This window comes from Onychomys torridus, chromosome 9 (assembly GCF_903995425.1).
Source record: "Onychomys torridus chromosome 9, mOncTor1.1, whole genome shotgun sequence".
In the NCBI taxonomy this organism is placed as follows: Eukaryota; Metazoa; Chordata; class Mammalia; order Rodentia; family Cricetidae; genus Onychomys; species Onychomys torridus.
The window spans coordinates 18,190,644-18,214,557 of record NC_050451.1 but is presented as its reverse complement, the minus strand read 5'-3'; the positions used below and the strand labels follow the sequence as shown (position 1 = coordinate 18,214,557).

Sequence of the window (23,914 nt, the reverse complement as noted above, 5' to 3'; positions counted from 1 at the left end):
ATTCTACTGGCCTTCTGGCATTAGGTTAGAGTGAAGAACATTCCTGTGTCATTCCTTAAACAAGGTGTGCACCTATCAAAACCTCACATGACATACTGAGGTTGTGTACAATTTTTATGTGTGTGTTTTTTAGATGTTTTCAATTTTTGTGTGCTAGGGCTTGGTTCCAAGGCATCGTGCATACTAGACAATGGGCCCAGATGGTCATGCATGCCATAAAAGTGCTCTGCCACTAACTATAGTTCAGTATATTCAACTTTTATGAGGTTTTGCACCATTAAAAATCAATTCCATTTAAATCTATAGAAAAAGAACAAATAATTCCATTTTATTTTTCATTTACTTGACACTTAGGAGCATTCAGTGTGCAGATCCTGCTTCCTGTTTGTAGTGTGTGTGTGTGTGTGTGTGTGTGTCTACCTGTTTCCTGTGGGTATGTGCATGCACAAATGGGGGGCAGAAGTCAATATTAAGTGTCTTCCTTGATCATCTTACACATTTTTTCATGTTTTAATTAATTTAACTTGCTATCTGATAATTTCATGAATGAATTTAATAATTCTTCTATAAAGGAAAGTGGAGTACTTAAGAAAATGTGACATCTGTACACAATTGAGTTTTATTCAACCATAAAGAATAATAAGATTATGGTATTTGCAGGAAAATGGAAGGAACTAGAGCTCATCATGTTCAGTGAGATAGCCGAGAGCCAGAAGGGAAAAAAAATCATGTTTTCTCTCCTATGTGGAACCTAGATTCACATGTGAATAAATATATGAACATAGATTCATACATACATAGGACAAGTCGAAGGAAAAGTCTTTGGGATGAAGAGGGAGACTAAAGAAGGGAAAGGCAATCAAACAGGCTAGATGACTGCACACATGGTACAACAACATTACTGTAAAAAAAAGCTCTGATGTGGGTCAAGCCATGCACTGATCTATGGGTATAGCAATAGACACATTGGAGTCATTTTATTGCTATGTAAATTGAGCAGAACAGTAAAATTAGGTTTTCCCCAAAGCCCATGACCTATGACTCTCAGGTTCTTGTTTACATGAGCAGTGTATGGAATGGGGCCTTAAATCCAATCAAAGAGTGGTTGGTTGTTCCTCTAACATTCATGCCACTATTGCACCAGTTTATCTGACAGACAGGGCACTGCTATGGGTTGCAGAGTGTGTAGCTGGGTGATATTGATGATTGCTTTTCTCCTCCAGCAGCATGCATAGTATCTTCCAGAACCATGAGTGCTAGTCAATAGGGAAGAGGTGCTTGGTAAAAAGTTGGGTAACAGGTCTGATGAGCACAGAGAGATCACCATCAGCTCATGGGGCAATAGTTGAAGCTGAAGGCATTGATGGGGTTACCTACTCTCTTAATTAAGGTTTCTATTGCTGTGAAGACACACCATGACCACAGCAACTCTTATAAATGAAAACATTGCATTGGCGCTGGCTTACAGTTTCAAAGGTTTAGTCCATTATCATTATGGCAGGAAGCAAGGCAGCATGCAGGTAGACATGGTCCTGGAGAGGTAGCTGAGAGGTCTATGTCTTGATCCACAGCCAATAGGAAGTGAACTAAGTCCCACACTGGGCATAGTTTGAGCATATGAGACCTCAAAGCCTATCCCCACAGTGACACACTTCCTCCAACAAAGCCATACCTCCTAATGGTGCCACTCCCTATGGGCCAAGCATTCAAATACACAAGTCTATGGAAGCCATTCCTATTCAAACCACCACACCTGCTAAGGCTATGAGTGATCAGAAGGTGGTTGAAGACTGAGGAAAACCAGTTTCAAAAGGCAAGCAAAGAGCCAGGTGTTGTCGCTCACACCTGAAATCACTTGAGAGGCTAAGGTAAGAAGATCACCATGGGCTTGAGACAAACCTGGACTACATAGTATGTTCTAGGCCAACATGGGCTAAGAGTAAACCCTGCACTGCCTCTCCCAGGTGGAAGGCTAGAAGAAGGGACAGACCATCCCCTAGAGAAGACTAAAAAGAACTAATCAGAAACAGAAGGCACATGAGAAAAGACAGCATGGTAGGGACATGTCTCAACCACCCAAGTGGTGGCAGTGGGAGGCTGGAGCAAGCCAAATGTCAATGCAGTCTTGATACTGTTGTGTTCAGAGGGGCAAAGATGCCAGAAGTCATTTCTTGTTACCAGAGCCTGCGTGGCAATGACAGTTTGCTAAGTAATGTCTTGCTGGAAATACCAGATCACGTAAAGCCAGGTCATAGACCAGGAAAATTGAGCTGAGCTGGCCAGGTGGAGTGTGACTTTTTTCCCCTAGACTAATTAGGCCTAACGACTTTCAGACAAAAAGCAAAGGCAAAATATCAGAGAGGAGCAGGAGCCAAGAGAAATGGACCACACAAAAGAAGCTCTGAGAATCCTGGGCTCAACATAACAGCGGTGAGGCTTGAGAGGGGTCAGGAACCAGCTTGGAGGACACCTGCCTTTCTCTACAGGGGTGGCTCTCAGAGTGCAGCCAGCATCAGAATCAGATAGGGCTTGCACATCACCCACAGCATTTGCGGTCCACTAGGTCAGAGCTGGATCCTGCATTTCTAAGAAGTGTCTGAGATGTGGGTAACTGGTCCAGGAGCCATAGTCCCAGATCAAAGAACTTTGGGATCTGGTCTACATCCTTGTGGAAGTCCAAAGGCTGCTTTTATCAACTCTTCTAGTGAAAAGCCACAGAGAATGAGGTGACAGGGCCTCTGTATGAACGGACTAAGGTAGCCATCCCACCTTAAGGAAGTAGAACAATCCGAATTCTAAGGCAGTATGGAGAAGGCTACAGCATTTCAGGCCTTCAGAACTTCCCTTCCAGCAACCTACCTCTTTCCTCACTTGTTCCCCCAGCACGTGCTGCTCCCATCAGTGTGGCCCCAGAGTGTCTCGTTCACTTCAGGGTTCCTCTGCACCTTCATCAGCTCATTCCCTCTCCAGCAGTTAGCCACACTGTCACACTCTCATGCACATTTTCATAAAAGCACATTTTGTTTTGTGAATGACTGTGAGCCAGCCTCCCCTTGCTACCTTTTTGTGGAGTTGTAACAAGACAGAGTTATCAAAAAGCTTTTATTGAACACCAAGAGAAAAAATTAAAATTAGGAACAAATTCACAGTACAAAATGTTCTAAAGAAAAAAGCTCTGAGCTTGTTCATGCCAAAGAAGACTTAGTCTGAGAGCCCAAAGGCACAGCCTAGTCTTGGGGACCCTTAGGGACTTCCCCTACCGTCCAGGAGCTCTCCTCCTGTCTGATTTGTGTTCTCTCACATGTAATTTCAGAAATGCACCCAACCTACAGGTATTCCCTGTGTCCCCACATTTGGCTCCATCCCAAGCATGTAGCCCAACAGAGCAGGAGTCCAGGTCTGGAGCATCTGTGATAGACATCAGATCACAAGGTGTGTGTGTGTGTGTGTGTGTGTGTGTGTGTGTGTGTGTGTGTGTGATATGGTGCCATAGCCTAGTGGATTTTCACACCTGAACCTCCAAGAAGAAAACAGGCAGAGCCTTGTTTCCTGTGCTCACCTGGCCACCAACGCTCTCTGTTGCTTTTTCTTCAAGGTGTCTCTCAGGACTGACACTAGTGGACCACTTTGACCATGTGCCTGGTGTTCACTTAGTACTGATAACACAGTGTGGCTATCAAAGCAGTGTGGGTCATGCTGACTGACACATCTACTACTGAGGAACTCAAATCCCTCCTTTGAATGACTCAGTCTTCTCCAACTTGGAAATGCTAAAGAGAAGCAGTTGGAACCCATCCCCAGGCCTGAGTTGAGCCCCTTTCTCGACAGTAGTTCTTCAAGTCTAATATACCAGGCCCAATTAGGAAGTAAAGTCCCTGCCTGGAGTAGAAGGGCCAGCGCAGTCAAAGCAGCCCTGTCTCTGGTCTGTTCTGTGGTCCCAGAGGTCTGTCTATTCTCCCAGGGGTCCTGCCTGCCTTGTTCTGTGGTCGCAGGGGCTGATCTCCTGGGTGTCCTGCCTGCCTCTCCCTTAAACTGTCTTTTCCCATAGCTACCACCTGTGATTTAATTTCCTCACAGATAAGTGAAGCACATATACGATGCACAGCATCAAAACTCTGGATCCTACAATCCAGAGAAGCCTAGGAGAAGGCTCAGCCTCCACATGTTTCTGGTATAGCCGGGAAGTGCCCAGTGGGATACTTTAAGATGGGTTGTCCCAGACTTCCAGGAGCTTAGTTAGCCTTGCTCCAGATGAACTAAGATGGAGTCCCATCCCACCCGTGTGTGTGTGTGTGTGTGTGTGTGTGTGTGTGTGTGTGTGTGTGTGTGTGTGAACTAGGGATCAGATTCAAGTCTCCTGCATGCAAATCTATTGCATTGAGCTTCAGCCTAGCTTGAGATAGATATTTTCAGGGCTCTTTAGTTTTGTAATACATTCTCTCTTTAGAACCCTCCCTTCCTCTGTCTCCCACCTCTTCCCTTCCTGATGCTCTTCCTCTTCCCCCTCCTCTTCCTCCTCTTTCTGAAAGAGTCATACTATATTGCCCAGGACTGGTCTTGATCTCATCCTGCTTCAGCCTCCCAAGTGCTGAAGTTAAACACATGTGCCACCACACCTGGCTAAAATAATATCTTTGAAAAAATAATGAACACGGGCCTCGGTGCACTGTTCTGTCTGAGAGCCAATATTGTGTATTCAGTGAGGGGTCATGGGCTTTCGGTTCCTAACAGAACAAGGAACTGCTAGAGCTAAAGCAAGTGGAATTTATGATCTCTATGAGGAGAAGGGGAAGAAAACATGTGAGGTGTCCTTGAGGCCAAAAAGAGCTTGGAGTGCCAAAGAGAGGGACACTGGGCAGGGAACAGGAGAAAGGAGTGGGTGAGGGGCTGGGGAAGGCCAGGGTCAAGTGCAGATGCTTCCTTCTAAAAGCAGGAAGAAGCCACAGGACATGGCGTTACCTAGTCAGCTATTTTAAACATCACTCCAGGTGCTGTGTCAATAAAAGACAAGCTAGAAGAAAGACCCATGCTCCTGCTGAGGAGTTGGGCACAGGGGGTGAAGGGAAGGAACGCGTGGAGGTAATTTGCTTAGAGCCTGTCTTAGTTAGGGTCCCTATTGCTGTAACAAAACACCATGACCAAAAAGCAAGTTGTAGAGGAAAGGCTTTATTTGGCTTACATTTCCACATTGGTGTTCATCATCATAGGAAGTCAGGACAGGAACTCAAACAGGGTAGGAACTTAGAGGCAGGAGATGAGGGAAGGACATGGAGGGGTGCTGCTTACTGGCTTGCTCCCCAGGGCTTGTTTAGCCTGCTTTCTTATAGAACCCAGGACCACCAGCCCAGGGGTGGCTCCACCCAATGGGCTGGACCCTCCCCCATCAATCACTAATTTAAAAAATGCCTTACTGCCAGATCTTATGGAGGCATTTTCTCAATTTTGCTTCCTCCCTTCAGATAATTCTAGTTTGTGTGCCAAGTGGACATAAGACTAGCCAGCACAGAGTCCTAGATGGATGGTGGCTTGAAACCACAAGACTGAGAGAGGACAGAACACAAGGTTCTAGAGAGTGGGAGGTGTCAGTGAGCATTACAATTACAGTGGTTAAATGTGGCTGAATTCCAATAAAACTTTATTGACAAAAGACTAAATTTTAAAAAATGCTTTATTTAGCACATAGTTCAAAGTTTTCTGCCCTCTGACTAGAATTGAACATGAAGACTATGCAGTGCAAATCAGCCCCACTCTGGAGCTACTGCCCTTCATCCATGATGGCAGTCATCATTGCCACGTGCAGGCCTTTGCCACAGACTGCATCTGCCACTGTTCTAAGTGGTTTACTTCAGTAGATTCCCTCATCTCTAAACTAAGGCAAAAATACTTATGCCTCTATCATGAACAAAGAAACTACAACATCAATAAGTTTATTTCTCTCCTGAGAAAAAAAGTCCAGACATTGTTGGGACAGTGCAGTGTGGCAGTGTTGTGGACTTCAGCAACCTAGACTTCTTCCTGTCACTTATCCACCACCCTCAGTGACCAAAGTAGACACAAGGACTCCAGCCATCACTCGTACCCTGTTGACAGAAGGTAGATAGGACAGTGGAGGACTAAACGCCAGGCACCTGTGGTCTTTGATGCTGTGCTTTGACTTTCCTAGAAATTGCTTTACACTACTTCCTCTGTCACAAGTGATTGGCCAGAATTTTAGAAACCATCTAGGCACAAGGGAGACTGGCAAGTATTTTTTCCCAGGGACCATATGCACGAGTAAGATTTCGAGTATGCAGCGTTACAGCAGAAAGTAAGAGCTGTCCTCAGAGCAGAAGGCAGAGCCCGGCCAAATGAGTTGCCTTAGGTTGGTTCATCCATTTTCAGGACATGCCATTGTAAGTTCAGTTGTGAGGCCGTTTGTGCAGCCAGCTCATGTTTGAGATCTACACACTAAAAAGCCAGCTCACAGTGCTCTCTTCTGCCCATGGCCAGCTCACAGGTGTCTACAAAGGTCCATGAGCAGAAGGTCCTTATGTCCACACATCAAATCCATGCCTCAGAATTCAAAGGATGCAGTTTCAGGTTGGTGGTAGAGGGTAGAGTTTTAAGAACCACCAGAAATTCATCATGAAACTGAAGAAGGAGTGAGATGACAGGTACACTGGTCCATGGAGGAGGGCTGCCACTGTTGGGCCGCCATATTGCTCCCTATGTAAGTAGCCTGGAGAACTTTAGTGACCTTGAGGCTCACACACTGGAATCCCAGCCCTCAGGAGGCTGAGGCAGGAAGACTAAGAGCTAGAGGCCAGCCTGGGATTCACAGTGAAACCCTGTCTAAAAATTCTTGATGCTAAGATTTCAACAATGTTGACAGAATCCAATTTTCTGCAGAAACACATGGGTATCCAAGTTTAAACTTTTCTCATTTGAGCTCCATATGCAAATGTAGTTGAGAAACAAGACATTCTAAAGTAACTGAACAGAGGTAGTGAGAGAGGAAAAAGCAGTGCCCTCCTGGAGACCCCGTGAAGGTTTTCTGTCTGCCACGATTTTCCCGACAGACTGGATTAGTCTTGTCCTTTTAGCCTGTTTTTTTCCATCCACAGAAAAGGGTGCACTTGTACAACAAATTATCGTGGGCTGTCATACTTCTCATGGTTACTGTGAAATCCCTCCCCAGTTTCCTGGACACAATTTGATACACTGTGGGCCACGTAACTCTGTATCTCCAGTGACTGAATAGCTAGGTTGTCACTAGTTTAAGAATCTTCAGTAAAGCCTCACCAGGAATCATAACACGTGGCTTGTGCAGAACACTCTGTCTCTTCATAGACAGGCAAACCTGGTCTGGCCGCAGTAGCAGGCGCTATTGCTTCCTATTCATGTGATTTGACCAATCCTGCTACCACCAGTTAGAGTCACCTATGTTCCTTATGCGTAGAGTGTCCCCACCTGCTGTGAAAAGAACACCTTTCACAAGAGCATAGTTCTGATTTGTGTAAAACATACAAGTTACACTCGGGGCCGGAGAGGTGGCTCAGTGGTTAAGAGTACATACTGCTTTTACAGAGGACCCACTCTGGTTCCTGAAACTCCAGACCCCCAAGGAATCTGATTGCTCTGACCTCCGCAGGCAGGCACCAACACTCACATACACACAGACACATACACATAATTAAAACTAAGGTGTGGAGTTGTATGGCGGTAGAAAGAGGTCGGGAAGAGTCTAATATGAGGATGAGAGGGGACACATTTGTGGTATGGAAGCAGAAGCGAAGGAACCAGGAAGTTTGGGGAGGGTGGATGGGAAGCATACTGGGTGTGAATAAGAACACAGTGTAACAGACGTGAAGAAGTTACTTCATTTACTAACTAAAAATAATAAGAATAATAAGTGGTTTAGAAGATGGATAAGGAGATGAGTCTCTTCCTGGTCAAAGGTCACAAAGAGAATTCAGTACAATCAAAAGACAGGAGGAGGGAGGCTGTCTAAGCTGTTCCCTTTTCTCCTAGCACATCCATCTCATTGCAGAGAAGGATCACACATGGGTCTTTCATTCAAAGACTCCTGAGCACTGATTTTAAGTCTTCCTTTGGAAGAAAAGCTGAGCCTTTGGCTTTCACTGAGCCTGTTGGTGGTGGAAAGTAAGAAGTAGCTTGGATCTGCGCCCTGAGTAGAACAGGGAGGGCAGCAGCCATGTGCGGGGCACAGTGGCAGGGTCAGATCTTGGTGCACGCCTCCAAGTCGAAGGGGCCATAGCACATGGGCTGCCAAGGAAGAGAGTGCTGTACTGGGAGGCGAGTTTTAGATTTTGATCTGGGAAATTTAAGATAAATAACTGAGTTCAGACAGCAAACATAAGGCTTGGATCCTCTTTCCTGGAGTGTGCAGAAAATATCCGTTACTGCTGATGAAATGTTTTGACGTTTTCAGTAAGCAGAACATGCTAACTGTAACGGCATGTGCATGTGTTATAAAAATGCTTGCAAATAAATCTTCATTTGTTTTAGAGTGATCAGAGTGTAGACCAGTGGTAAAATGCTAGATGTGTTCCTGGTTTCTTGTGGAAACTGTAGCCCTTGACAGTTTGGAATTACGTCAGTTCATTTTTCCAGGTTCAGGTATAATTGGAGATCATTCCTTTACTTGTTTTGTGTTTTATGGATCTATTTTGGTTTTCCAAGGAGTCTAATTTCTGCCTGTCTGTCTGGGTCAGCCTGGGTTCCATCCCTCATTTTAACTCATCTTTTGCTTATCAGCTAAGTCGATAGCCCTTTACCATATTGATGAATATGTCTTCACTCACAAGCTCTGCAGCTTTGGCCACCTGTCTTTGTGCATTTAATGCACCTGTGTCCAACTTCCCTGGTGCCAGGGACCATGACCTTGTGGCACAGCACTGTCTGTATCTGCCACCTCCATGCTTTTTTGGTAATTCAAGGGCAGTTTGTTGAGTGGTTATATAGCACCCCCCTTTTTCCAGTGTGTGACCCTGTCATCCAATTCCATGTCACTGTTTATGACTGGAGCAACATGTCAGAGCAAAAGTCTTACCAGCATGGACTGGAGGTCTTCAAGAAAGAGATGCCAGGTCAGACACTGGGCATCATCAAGGACTCACATGTAAACATCACTACCTGTGGTTCCCATCTAAGAGTCTCTGGAAGAAAGGCAAGGAACCCATATCTTGACAGCCAAGAGTCCCACCCTCACTGATGTAATGATCTGGAACACATGGAAACACCACGCATGCACCCAGAAAAACTGTTCATAAGACTCTTAACAAGTGCGTACATTCTAATCTGGTATTTAACTTCTTTATTTAAAGACTGCAATTTTACAGAAAATACTTTTTCCTCTTGGATCCCTGTTTCTAAATGTCAAATACATAAATACTACTTAAGTGACATTAAAGCTGGAAAATACTCTCAAAGGCAGATTTGGAAGTAAAACCTGTACAATATTTCCCACAAGCTTCTGTTGCATACACATGGCAAAGAGAACAAACAACTGGTATTGAGTTGGGGCATCTCTCATACTGAGCACAGGTGCACACTCAGTGCCCTCACAAACAAAGGATAAAGAAAGCTTACTTAAACTTTAGACCTTGTATTAGTCAGTGTTGTCAATCCAGAAACTGACCATCTGAAAGGAACAGATTAAAACTCAGGACACCAGAAGCATTCAAATAAATAGAAAGATAGATGATAGATGGATGGATGGATGGATGGATGGATGGATGGATGGATGGATGGATGAATAAACAAACAAACAAATAAATAAATAATAATTAATAAATAAATAAATAAATAATAATAACATAGCCAGTGGGACCTGGGTATGACTTGAGGATGGCCAGACCCAGCTATTGAAAGCCGAGTGGTGATATTTAGTGATGGAATCACATGCTAATGTTTACACAGCTAGATTAATGTCTCAGAGCCAGTTGCCAGGCTCATTACTAGTGGCTTTTCTTTGGTTCGCACTAATAAACTTGATTATTGATTTTAGGATTGCCTGTGTACCCAAGGATATTTTCTAAGATGTGTTTGTAATGTTTCATGCTTAAGTTGTCAACCATAAGGGCACTAATGAGCAATCATTTTCTAATCATGTTGAAAGGGGTTGAAACCTGTGTTTAAAATGAACTTCCTGGCCTCGGCATAATAGGCACCTTTTCTCTGTCACTGTCCTAATCAAGTAGGGGCCATTTCCACCTGCCTGCCATCTTCCCCAGGAATTAGCTTGTGTACACAGCTTAAGACCTTTGTAGTCCTAAGTCTGCTCTCCACAGCATTGGAAGAGCAGGAGAGCTTGAAGATGCAGCTCTGAAGCAAGGTTTTAGCACATCGGGTACCACTCTGAAGTGAGGCAGACTAGGTTGCTAGGCTGGTGGTTTATTCATCTCTTTCCTTGTTTCATGTGTATGAATATATGCTCTCAGCATATATGCCCTGCTCCAGGGTGTAGGGGGCTGGAAAATGCATGTGTAGAGCGTGTGTATATGTAAAGTAGAAACTGAGCCTGGATAACAAAATGAACTACTGTATGCCAGAGGTCCAGGGAGTGTGCCCAGCTGCCAGCAGCAACGGCTACACGCAGGTCACTGACTATCTCACGTATCTGGAAGACAGTCCAGCTTACAGTGGTCGTGATGTCCAAGCCGTGCCTGGTAACAGCATCTATATGGATCAGGCCTGGGCAGTGAATCAGCCTTATACCTGTAGTTACCCTGGAAACCTGTTTAAAAGCAAGGACTCTGAGTTGGACATGGCCCTCAATCAGTGCAGCCAGCCTGCATATCTCCCTGAAGAAAAGCCTTTTCATCAAGTGCAATCGCCACTGCATTCACAAAAAAAAGGTAGGGACTCTCGGGCTTCTGTTTGTTTCCATTTCATCCTAAAGTTTTATTGTATCTACTTCTTTGATTCTTTGCATTTGAGCACTAGAGATCTGGGGGGGAGGGGGGAGAACAGCAGTAAGAGGTTACTGAGTGAGGGAAAGATTCTGTTGAACTCGGGAATTACCGAACACTTGCTTTCTTTTTATATGACAGCTAGAGAGAGCTGGTTTCCATGGTCATGTGTGGCATGTATAATAGAGACACATGCTGTCCAAAGTGAGTGTTATTGGCTTTGCTGCAAAAGAAAGTATGTCAAAGAATTCCCTTGGTGGGACAGGATAGAAGGCTGATCCCAATTCAGACCGAAATTCACATGACACCTTGCTTAACTCTTCCTACTGAAAGTTCGTTCTAATTAGCTGGTTAAATGGTCTAAGGCTTTCACAGGCACTGCAATGTTAATATGTGAGGATTTGCAAATGTTCATTTTGAGGTATTTACTGATCCATGTAGAGAAGCTATCGATAACCATGTTGAACTGTTCGAATGTCAAAATCAAACAGAAATGGACACATTTACCTAGACATTGCTCCCTAAAATTCAGTGGATCTCCAACCATGAAGAATGAAGTCATTATATAAAAGCAAGTGAGATATTTTTCAAAATACCCAATATTTAAGAAGTGCAATATCTATTGATTTTAATAAATGTGGCACTTAATGTTCTATCAATAAGACATTTCTTCTGTTTCCAAAAGAGGCAAACAGGTCCTGCACAGGGAACTTAGCAGCCACCTCCAGAGACTTTAAATGCTATAATAGATACGCCAGAACTTGTTTATTCTAAGTAGGATCTGCAGGATCTGTACAGAGAACCAAAATCACGGCTTCTATAATTTGCAAGACTATGAGGCCTTTAATCTCCAAAGGCCAGCTTCTCTGGGAAGGTAATCTTAAGACACAATATAGTATTTTAATTACAGTTTTTGTAGAAATTGATATTTGCTCTGTTGTGGTTTTATGTTTTCATGGTTTTGGGGTTTTGGTAGTCTCCCTCACACTCGCCCTCCTCTGTTGCTCCTCATGATTCCCCTCTGAGCCTCCTCTTCCAGCCAGCCGCCCCCTCCCCTGCCCCCAGGGTTGCACCACTAAAAAAAGCGACTCTGTTATTAACAATAGCCAGCTATGAAAACAATTTTTTTCAGACAACACTCAACCACCCCACTGAAACTGACTGTGGGAGCCCTGTCTACAGCTTCCAGGGTGTCTAGAAGGGAGCACATGCAAGTGTCTGTGTTTTCAGTTAGAAACACACCATCCTGAAGGATGTCAGTTTCCCCTGAGCACACCTGGAGTGAGTGCTCTGCCCCCCAACAGGGAGATGGGCATGCCCCCCAACAGGGAGACGGCCATGCCCCCCAACAGGGAGATGGGCATGCCCCCTCTTTCACCCCCTTTAAGTGCTTGACCTTGAAACTGAAGAACTTGTCGGTGTCTAGCCGATCATGTCAGGATATGCCTACCACTTGCTGTGTTGGATCCCGAGATGCTGGTGTCTGTCTCAAAATCTCTAATTCTTTAAAAATTCCTGCAGAACATTGTGGGTTCACTTCCCTTTCATCTTTTCACTGTATTCTCTTCAGCCAGTGCTGGGGAATATTTGCTTATAAAATATGAAACTGGGGTTTCTTTACTAATTAATTTGATGCATGAACTGGAAAAAAAGATGCATCGTGTGCATATATTGATGTAATTTCTCAGAGCCATATGCCATCCAAAGGCCACAACCACCTGCCAGACTCACTAAATCAAAGCAGGCAAATATTCTTAAATGAATCATTATTTACTGTTACAAGTCTCTGGGTAAATCCCAGTAACACCAAACCCAGCTGCTAACTGTGTCTTAGGACAAAAGGTCATAGCCAGCATGTTTATCCGTATTGATCCACTATTGATTCTTCCTGGGTTGGAAGATAAGTAGCGCCTCATTAAGGCAAAGTTAAGACGGTACACAGGTGTTCAGTGGGGCAGGCCTCACTTCCAGCTGGATTTTTATCTATTTCATGACATTTGTGACTTCTGTGTTTGGCGCTGCCATTACAGAACGCTAACTCCTCAGTGGTGTCCTGGCTCTTTCTTTTTTAAAGTTTCAGCTTTGGAGGGAAGCAGGAGGGGAGACATGGTCCTGAAGGGTTTGCTTTTCTTATTTTTTCTTCTTAAATTCACTTGCTGGGGGCAGTGCATGTGGAGGTCAAAGAATAACCTGCAGGGCTTGATTCCTGTCCTTCCACCACAGGGGATCCTGGACTCGAACTCGGGTCTCAGCCTTGGCAGCTAGCACTGCTACCTGCTGAGCCATCTCACAAGCCCTTTTTCTTCACTTTTTAGTGAGTTAGTCTTGAGTCTGTAATTTGAATTTTCTGATATTTAGAGCATTCACATCATCTTGCTTTCAGACACTCAAAGTCTGCAGTAATGAGGGAAAGGCTGCAGAGTGGTAGATGGCCGGCGCTGAGGAACTCTTGCTCATAAAACATGCAGCCAGGGAGACTTTAGAACAATGTGTCATTTCCTTTGTGTTATTTGGGATTTTGCATTATGGCCAAGAAAGAAAAAAAGTCATCAAATTCTGAAGCAGTCAGAACCCGAGCCAGGGAGTCAGGCCTCTGCTCACTGAATCCTGTTTCCAACAAAACGGCACCAGCTGAAAGAGACGCTGTGTGAGAGCCGCACTGAACAGAGCTGGAATGGGTTTACACTGTCAACCCAGTTTCCCTGTGGAATAGGAAAAGCCATTTCTTCAAGACCAGGTCTTAATACATACCTCTCAAGCTAGCTTCAAAACTGCAATCCTTCTGCCTCCACCCTACTGTCCTGCACCACCACACCTGAAGAAAAAATAAAAATAAAAAAGGCTTTGCTTCTTAAAATTTAGAGGCAAATAAAAAGAAACCAACCAATCATTCACAGGCATGAGCCTTATTTAGTCTCTCAAGTGACACAGTTGCAATGTGTTCTGTTCAAATGTGTCATTGTGGCCAGGTCAACATCTGCCCTCACCTGTTCAGGAAGAGAGAGAATAAAACAGGAATTGAGTAGAGAAATGATAGCCAGGATTTGTGACTTCTCCATTATGGCTGTGGTTTAGGGGTAGTTAAAGGCTAGTATTTTTCTCTTTTTCTCTATTTTTGGGCTGGCCGTTCCCATCAGAAATTCTGACTAACACCAGTGACCTCCCAGCTTGCCTCTGGCTGCTCAGAAGGCAGCTTCTCCATCCCTTCAAACAGTGTGCCTCACAGGTGTCTGCCCAACAGCTCAGGACAGGCTCTTTGTGTGACACTCTCTGCACCATCCATACAAGAACTGTGTGTTCAAAAGGTGCTGGAGAGAATGCGGCCGAGCCGGGCATTGGAGCAGAGGATACTAATTTGGGCTTGAGTCAAGGAGCGAGGGAGCATTTGTCTGTGGTCTCTGTTCTGGTTTGTTTTTGTCCCCTGATTTTAATCCTTCAGAGAAAGAGGTTCAACTGAAGCCCAGTCACAGATAAAATTGAACTTTCTACCTTCCATCTCCATGATCCTGTTCTATTGTCTTGTTCTATTGATGCCATGTCACATTAGAAATGGAAGTTAAACAGTCAGTTTGAAGTGACCCACAAGATGATTGGATGGAGAAGTGCACCAGGTCCCTTGGGGAGCGGAATCTCTAATTAGAATTTCTTGGATTTCTTTTAAAGTTACAGGTCTAAAATCAGGAATAAAGAGGCTCTAAAGCCTGTGCCACCCCACCCCACCCCCCAAAAAACACCATTTCCTGACAGATAGTGTTAAATCTGGGGATCATTTGAGGCATCGTCACGCAAAGCAGGCTGGCCTGGAAACGAAACCATGAACCCCGGGCACCGTCCTTCCCGCCATGAACTTCAGTGTTAAGCCCACAGCGGCATTTCTCTGCCTCACACTTTCCTTTATTTTCCGTTCCCCTCTCCTTTCTTCCTCTCCCTCTCTCTCCCTCTCATTATCTCTCTTCCCTTCTAGATAAGCTTGTTTAAAAACTCACGTGAAAGGTTTCCCCAAGAAAGTGTTTAAAATTATGGACGCCATCTCTTCAGATGTCATCCTGAAGTGGTTCCTGTGATGGTGAGTGGAACTGTGAGGGTGTTCATGCATACTAGCCTTTTAAATTTGGCAGTGCCTCCCATATGCCCATAACAGAAAATAGCTCTCCAGGAAACAATACCACTGTGTTTTAAAATACAGAGTACATTTGCTGTTCCAAAGGCTAAATCAGAGCGCCTCTGAGCACCCCGAAGCGGGACTCTGTAAGACATAGAGAGTTTCCGCACAACTTCCAGCTCAGACAACAGGGTAGCAGGCCCTTCTTGTCTGTTTCCTGGGAATCAAGCATCTGCCAGAAACGTGCCCTTCAGCAACTTCTGAGTGCCTTGGCCCTATCCTGGAGTGTGTGGTAGTTCTCCCTACTCCAAAAGCAGGAGCCAAAGGAGTCAAATGCCTGGCCAGCTTAAAGAGAAACGGTGCTATTGTTAATCTCCTGAACACAGGTTCACATCCCTCAGCTTCCCAACCAATGCCAACAGCATCCCCAGCCTTCAAGTGCATTCAGCCTGAGGATAAGTTCTATCTTCTACCCGGCTGGCCCGGCTTTTGAGACCCGTTCAGCTCAGTGAGTGTCTGTATCTGGTCTCCAGAGCCCAGAGAATCTCAGTCCAATGGCTTTCCTGTGGTCCTGTAGCATCCTGTTTCCAACCACTCTCTGGAGGTTGTTTGTCGCCGGTGCCTTCCACACAGCTTCTCCTGGGGCTTCAGGTTCTTCTTCTAACCTGTTAAATAATGTGGGTCCCAACAGGCCGCCCTGCCACATGGTGTCCACTTAGATGCTGCCTGTGGGCTTCTGCTGCACCCTCTGTCCCAGTAGTCACAGCCAGTCTCTCCACAAGTCTCTCCCTCCACTTCAGTCCCATACCTGAACAACGATGTGGTCTTCCAGCTCCACCCCTGGCCAGCCACATCACTGTAGGCACTGACTCAGCTCACAGCTCACTGGCATCTTCCACCCAAGCAGCCTCTTCTTCCCTGCACCACACCGGTTTCTGTCCTTCACGGGTGAATGGCCTCTGCTCTACACAAAATCAGCCTAAATGCAACTTTATTTTGACTTAAAGAAAAATTAAATTATGAAATTTGTAGGAAAATGGATGGAAATGGACAATATTATATTATGTAAAATAACCCAGGGTCAGAAAAACCAATGCTGTAAGTTCTCTCTCCTGTGAGGAGCTTAGATTCTACTTTTTTATACATGTGTGGAATGAGTGTGAATAGAGGGGGGAAGGATATGAACGGGGGAGGGGGCTTCTGGGATAGAGGACGGGGTGTTGTAGCTGGAGTTTTCTCCAGTCCTGCCTGGCCCACTGTCAGGACAAGTCTCTCTCACCCGCCAGTCCCGCAGCTGCTCAGACCCAACCAAGTAAGCACACAGAGACTTATATTACTTATAAACTGTATGGCCATGGCAGGCTTCTTGCTAACTATTCTTATATCTTAAATTTCTATTAATCTATAAATTGCCACGTGGCTTACCAGTATCTTAACATCTTCTCATGGCAGAGACTAGCAGCGTCTCTCTGCCTCAGCCTTCCACTTCCCAGAATTCTCTTCTCTCCTTGTCCCACCTATACTTCCTGCCTGGCTACTGGCCAATCAGTGTTTTATTTATTAACCAATCAAAGCAACACATTTAACATATAGAACATCCCACAGCACTGTGTATATGAAAATGCCATAAAGAAACCTGTCGCTTTGAATGCTACTTTAAAATTTTAAACTGAAATAAAATAGCTCTAAATCATTTGGATAAATCACCTTTTCAAGAAAATTTCAAATTATATACCAAATGTATGAGACCAAGGTTTCCCAGCATTGGCACTATTGACATCCAGGGCCAGCAAGTTCTGTGCTGTGACTGCTGACCGGCAGGAGGGTTAGGAGTGGCTCTGGCCAATGACCCTGGGTTGGGGTAGCACACACCCACACCTCAGCTATGATAACTCACTCTGATCATCATGAAGATGCCTTCCATGATGAAATGCACCTTCACCTTGCTACAGAATGCACTTCCTAGGAGGCTAGCACTGCCCAAAGCAGCAAGGGTGTTTTCTTGAAAACAAATGTCACTGCTTCTCCCTCTGAATGCAATGTATGACTGGAAAATTAACAACCAACATTTAAAAAAAAATGTGTGTGAGCCTGGTGATGGCAAATGCCTTTAATCTCAGCACTGGGGAGGCAGAGGCAAGTGGATCTTTGTGAGTTCAAGGCCAGCCTGGTCTACAGAGATGCAGAAAATGTGCAAAGCTACACAGAGAAACCCTGTCTCAAACCACCACCCCCCCCAAAAAAAATTATGTGTTGTGTACATGCATGTGCACAAAAGCGTGAGTGCATGTGAAGGCAGGTGCCTGAGGAGGCCCATGGGTCTTGGGTCCCATGGATCTGGAGTTATAGGCAGTTGTGATCCATCTGACATAGATGCTGGGAAATGAGCTTAGTTAGGTCCTCTGTAAATGCAGTACCCACTCTTAACCACTGAGTCATCTCTCCAGGCTACAATTGCCCACATTTTCAAGGCTATGACTTTCGATCTTATTCTGAATAGAAATTCCGACTTTAAAAAGCACCTACCTTTCTAAAGTGTGCAGGACAGGTGACGATTGTGGGTGCAAGTATGAAGTCCAAAGCCATAAAACTGACTCTGATACCTAAACCAGAGGCAAGTATACCGCATGTGTCCCTGCCTTCTCCCCGCACCCCGTGCTGTTCTGAGACACTTGACCCTTGAGTTTTATAGCCCATCTCTTCTCATAACACACAGTGATCTTGTTGGTATCAAGGGTCTAAAACATGAGTGTTTCTGGGATGATATTGAGAGGCGGACAGTGTAATTTCACATCTGCTTAGTTTAAAATTTTCCACAAAGACATACAATTTTATATCTAAAGAGTAAAACTATCTCTCACATCTCCATTTTTCTTAGACTACTTCTACCCTTCTACTTTGATAAAGATTAAAACTCTGTGAATTTTTTTTTTTTTTATTTTTAAAGCAGCACGACCTGGAACAAAGTTAAGCAACAGCCGAGCATGTTCACCAGAGCTGGAGTGCACAGGGATGTGTCAAGGCCTGTGGCAGACTGGTGGGACACTCCTTGGGGAGGTGTGCTGTCTGCTCTGTGTTGTGAGACCTTCGAATCTCTTTCAAATGAAGCAAGAAGTCTGGAGTCTATATATTTTACAAGATAGTTTTATATCTTGGCTTAGTTTATTTTAATACTATGAGCCAAACACTGTAAACTGTATATGCCCCCTTTGATTAAACTCCTGAATGAAATTCATCATAGCAACCTATTTCCTTCTTAGCGATTTTGTCCTCAAATGCTTCTGCTCTTACTGTGTACTGAAAGGTTAGAGTAGCTACTAAGACTCTGAGTCTACAAGAAATAGAAAATGAGGCTCAGCCAGGAATTCTTTCATGTTAAGCTATATTATAGCTAGGCCTTTCAAACCCAGCACTGAGGCAGGAGAATCATAAATTCAAGCCTGGATTGCAGAATAAATTCAAGGAAAGCCTGAATATATAATGTAACTCAGTGGCATGATGCTGGCCTAGCATGTGCAAGACCTAAATCCCGAAAGGGGGTGGGGGGATATATATATATACATATACAATAGCCAACCCTGGCCCTGAAGTAAAGAAATAATTCAAAACCTCTGTGCCAATCTCCTTACCCTGGGGCCTTGAGAGAGGCCCAGAGTCCCTTTTGGAGTATTTCTGTCCCCTTTCCTGGGTTAGTACCTAGACTGCCTGCCTATGTTTCCCATACTCTATCCCCATAAAAGATTGAGCCTTAGACTTATGTATCTGTGGTTCCCATCACCTCTGCTCAGCCAGCCAGAAGATAAAATGACAGGTCGGTAGGGATTGCCATGAGAAGAGAGTCTGTGAAGTGGGAGCCTCTGGGGCAGTTTTGGGGCAGAGGGGGATGTCACAGACAGCAATCTAGGAAGGCCTCTAAAGTGAATGCTGGCTCAAGGTTTTGCTCAGTAATTTACATGTAGGAGTTTCACAGTTTGTTGAACAAATGAACAGATGGATAGATAAGTGGTTTAATTAATTGATGTGTTGTTTATCTGAGGGTTAAAGATTAACACTACACAAAGCTTGGTTCCTAATACCAAGAATTAAATGTAAAAGGGATCAGGATTAGCATGTTAGGAAAAGGCTAAGCCATTCAGGCAGGACTTTTAAGTATATAAAGAAATGGCATAAGGCAGAGTGTTGCACAGGAAATGGGCTTAATTTAAGAGTCTAAGCTGTGGGATGAACCGCGCAAGTTCAGTATCGAGTTGGAAAAATGACTAAGCACAGCAATAATTTAGCTTCTCCGGAGTGTTAAAACGCCGTGTCACCCATGTCTCAGCCCCCACCTCCACCAGAGCTCTTGCTGCCCTGAGCAAGTTCTACACTATGAATCAGAGTCCACCTGAGTTGTTTTCTGGAGTTAGTAGCTGGTCCTCTTTAGCGGTTACCTGGGAAACTTGAAGAAGTGCTTCCTTGGATCGACAGTGTGGTGTTGTGAGCCCCTGTGCCAAAAGCATCCGTGTCCTTCTGCAATGTCAGAATGTATTGAGGCAAGCACAAATTCTTTTACTCTAATCTTAATTGCTAATATCAATTCTCAGATCACACATTACATATCCCACAGTGACTGTAGTCATTGGTGTGGATATATGGAGGGTACAGAATGGCTACAGGGAACTGAAGAGGCCACAGAGGAGGCCTTACCGGTGGCAGAAGCAGACACCAGACAAATGCAGAGTCCCTGCAGGTAGCTACATGAGCTATTAAAGAACCTGTTTGGGGAGCTGCCGATTCGAGCTGCAGAGACACAGGACTGCTTAGGCAAGGTGCAGGGCCTTGAAGGTGAAGCCTAAGGTCAGATCTAGACAGACAGACTGCAGTTCAAGTGGACCGCATCAAGCAGTGAGAACCAAGCTGAGCCAAAGCCTCATAGGGAGTTCTCCTCTGCTGTATGCACAAAGTATTATGAACACATGAAGATGATAGGTCAGGTTGCTGGGGCCATGGACATGTGAGTGTTAGGTGTCCTCCTCTGTATGGGGCCCAAGTGAGGGTAATGCATGCCTGTCAGTCTTATACATTTGACAAGTCCTTAGACCACATGTTTTTAATATGTCTTTAATATGCCCACATGTCCTCAGTCACCCTTGATGAGTTTATAGGTGGTACTTTTTACTTTTAGGGATATGTTGTATATCAACTTATGCCTCATGGGTCCTGCTGTACAAGTAATGATGTCTAGACACAAATGCATTGCAGAGTCACCCTCCCTCTGCACTTGCTCTCAGAGTGCAGGGAATGTTGCTTCTAAAATGGAGTCTCCCAGGGCAGGGTATAGCCTGAAAGCCACTGTTTCCCACACTGTGGAGTAACTTAGAATGCAGCCCAACCTGATCCAAATATGTAGCCTCTGGACACATCTTCCCTCTGACCTGCTCAGAGGGATTCCCCCACTGTGACAGCTAATGCTTCCTCTAGACATCAGAACTGGTCCAACTGGGCAAGTAGTCTGCTCTGAGGTTAAGACCAGCCAAGGCTGAAAGAGTCCACACTTGGTATCCCCTTCTTCACAGGCAGCACCTTCAACTTTAGATCTGCCATCAAGATTAACCTATTTTATATCCTGTTACTTACTCACTGTGTGTCTGCTAAGGTGACAGGAAGTACCAGGTGTTCTCCAAGGACCTTCCGTACTGCATAATTCATTCAAAAGAATTAACCTGGCCAGGCTTCTGGTTTTATCCCCACAAGTGAATACACTGAATCGAATGTAAACCAGAAAACCCATACAAAACCCCAGCTTGCTTTCTAAACCCCAGCTCCTCTGAGAATCCTTTTGTTTAATCAGTGATACCTGCAACTTGGACGAACCTTGAAAACATTCTGCTAAGAGGAAAGCCAATCACAAAAGACCATCTAGGGTTTTATTCCGTTTGTCTGAAATGGCAATAATTGACAAATATTTAGAAACAGAGCGTGTATGGGGTAGCCTGGGGCAAGAGGGGTGGAGACTATGAGGGCAATGATAGGGTGACGCTCAAAGACAGGTGTTTCTTTAGGGGTAATTAAAATGTTCTAAGACTAATAAGTGGTCCCAGTCACAAAACTCCATGAATATATAAAAAGCCATTGACTGTGTTATCCTTGAATTACGTTTTAGTAAAGTTGTTACCAAAAGAAAAAGTTCTTAAAAAGTAGTATTTTACCATATCAACCCATTTTTACGTTGAAGGTAATACTTAGCAATTAATCAAATGAGCCAAAAGTTAACCAGAACCAAAACTCTCCAAGTCCGTTTTGAACAGTCAAACGGCACTTGCTTTCCTAAACATTGCCTAACGGGCTGTGGCTGCAGCTCAGTTGTAGAGTGTCTACTGTGTAACCTCCAGCACCAAATGCTCAAACAAAAATACATACAGACATGCACCTGAAAACAAAAGTAAATACACATACATGCTTGGTAATGTGGCAGTATAGTTTATTAGTCTGAAAAGTAGTACGTACAAGCAACTAGAAACCGGGAAAGACTCATCAGCCTTGAACTCTCATGGACTGTCGTGGGCCTCAGTTGTTTCATTCATGGTAACCTCCAATAACCTTCCTGATGTTGACCTGGGATGATTGTATCCACAGTTCCTCGGGTGACACATCTCACATCTGATCTAGACATCCGACACTGACATTATGTCATCCACTAGTGTCCATATTTGGCAACAAACTAATGTCTGTACTTTTCTTACTGGGCCACATTGGCGCATGTGACTCATTCTGTGAGTGTGAAAGGTGGAAAAAAGAGAATGTGAAGTTGAACAGCGAGAAGTGGCTTAGTTCTCTAGGGGCACTGGGGAGCTGCCATATCATCAGGCACATCTGATTGCCAGAGGAGACTCCCTGTCTGCCTGTTCACTGTGTATAGAAAGAACACCATCCCTGCTGGCATTATTTTCTGATGAACAATGGACTCAGGCAGAAGGGTTGGTTTGCCATTACTTGTGGCAACTGCCGTAGATAAATGGGATCGTTCACTTAATATCACAGAGAGAAGAAAGTGATGGTTGGGATGCGCTAGTATGAGCATGTAAGCAACTGCTACTAACTCAAGTAGTTACTTCTGTAGAAAGTTGGCTGGCTAAGGAAAGGGATTGAATCAACCCCCACCAGGAGATTACCGGAGAGAAAAGTAAAGCATTTCCTCCCTATGTCACAATGTGAAAAGACTGCCCTGCTACCTGACTGAAGTAGCATCGGTGTGGCGGTTTGGATGAGAAATGACCACCACCACTTGGTCCCCAGTCAGTGGTGCTGTTTTAGGAAGGCCATGGAACCCTTAGAAAGAGGAGCCTCCTGGAGGAAGCACATTTAGTGGTGAGGACTTTGAGGTGTTAGAGCTTCAGCCCTCTCCCAGTTCTATCTTGTGTACTTCCTGGATAGGATACAACGTAACCAGCACCCTTCCTGGATACAGTGTAACCAGCGTCCCTCCTGGATACAACATAACCAGTGTCCCACACCTGCTGCAGTGCCTTCCCTGTTGTGATGGACTCTCTCTCTCTGGAACTATAAACCAAAGTTGACCCTTCTTTCCCTAAGTTGTTTTTTGTCGGGGTATTTCATCACAGCAACAGAAAAGAAATTAATACAACTAGATTCCAATTTACAAGAGACTTCAAGGTCGAAGGACCACCCAAATACATTGTTGTTCTACCTAGAGGAGGAAATCTTTAGGGTCCTTCTGCCAGTACCAGAAGATAACGCCAGCAGGTGTGGTGAGGTCAGATGAAGGATAAGAGGGAAAGATGAATTCCCTGCAGCTCCCCAACCCTGGTTCATGTCTCCAGACATCATGGTTCATTGTAGGCATGTTTCACAAGATACAGTCCAAACACTGTTACAGGTGGTTCCTGCACCTCTTCTGCCTGACACCTGCTGTCTGCTTCAGCAACAAGAACTTAAAAGCCTCTGCTCTGCTGGATCAACTGTATAGAAGAGGCCGCAGTCAAATTCTCCTGACATCAATGACTTGTCTACTGTGTTTGCCAGGATGGTATTTGTGTTAATAATTTGGTTCATGTCTTGTTTAAAGGTTACTCTGCACTCTTAGCTAGTTGTTTGTGGCCCAGGCACCGTTGTGAGCACATTCTACTCTGCCACTTGTTGTGTGTGAAAAACAATCCCTCTTGGTCACTTTTCTGTTGGTGGGGCCAAATGTCTGACAAGAGCAACTTACAGGAGCAAGGGCTTCTTCGAACTCACCGTTTGAGGAGGATGCGGTCAGTAGTGTGGAGGAAGTGTGACTGCAGGCAGATGAGATGGATGTCGTTCTGTGGACCAGGAAGCGAAGAAGGATGAGTGATGACGAGCTCACGTTTCCCTTTTTGTCTTGTTCAACCCATGTTCCAAATGGCTCTTCCCACCACAGCTAAGCCTTCCTGAAATACCCTGACAGACATGCCCAGAGGTGTGGCTCCTATGTTATCTAAACTTAGTCCAGCTGACAGTGAAGGCTAACCATCTCACCATCCTACCAAGTATGGCTGATATCTCAGCCTACTTCCACATACAGTTCTCTACAATGGTGTTGAGAATTTTTTCATGATCATTTTTGCCTCCTTCTCTCACTGAGAAATTAATAGAGCTAGAGAAACGGAACTAGTTGCTTACAGGCTTCCCAAAGCAAAGAAAAGTCTGTTTTATTTGTTTTTATATTCAGCGTGACTGCTATAGTGCTCAGCACACAGTATATGCTAAATATGTTCTGGCTGGAGTCATAAATAAATGAGTGATTAATAAAAAAAAAAAAATTTATCACAGACAGTAAAAAACAATAACAACAACAGAAAAACATTTTCTTCCTGGTGCCCCAGGACTCTCCCAGAATTGTTGTTGCTGTTGTTTGTTGCTGTTGTTGTTTTGAGAC

The 23,914-nt window shown here is 44.6% G+C and overlaps 1 protein-coding gene across 4 annotated transcripts in view; it reads left to right on the top strand.

The window, feature by feature from the left end:
- Positions 1–23,914, top strand: part of Thrb (thyroid hormone receptor beta) — a 358,018-nt gene that overhangs the window by 295,265 nt on the left and 38,839 nt on the right. The window contains exon 1 of one of the 4 annotated variants that reach the window (XM_036199216.1): positions 10,527–10,859. The exons of the other annotated variants lie outside the window; for them this stretch is intronic. Within the exon in view, the coding sequence (XP_036055109.1) occupies positions 10,535–10,859 (325 nt within the window). The 5' untranslated portion in view covers positions 10,527–10,534. Of the gene's footprint in view, positions 1–10,526; positions 10,860–23,914 lie in introns of those variants that run through there. 4 annotated transcript variants of the gene reach the window in all.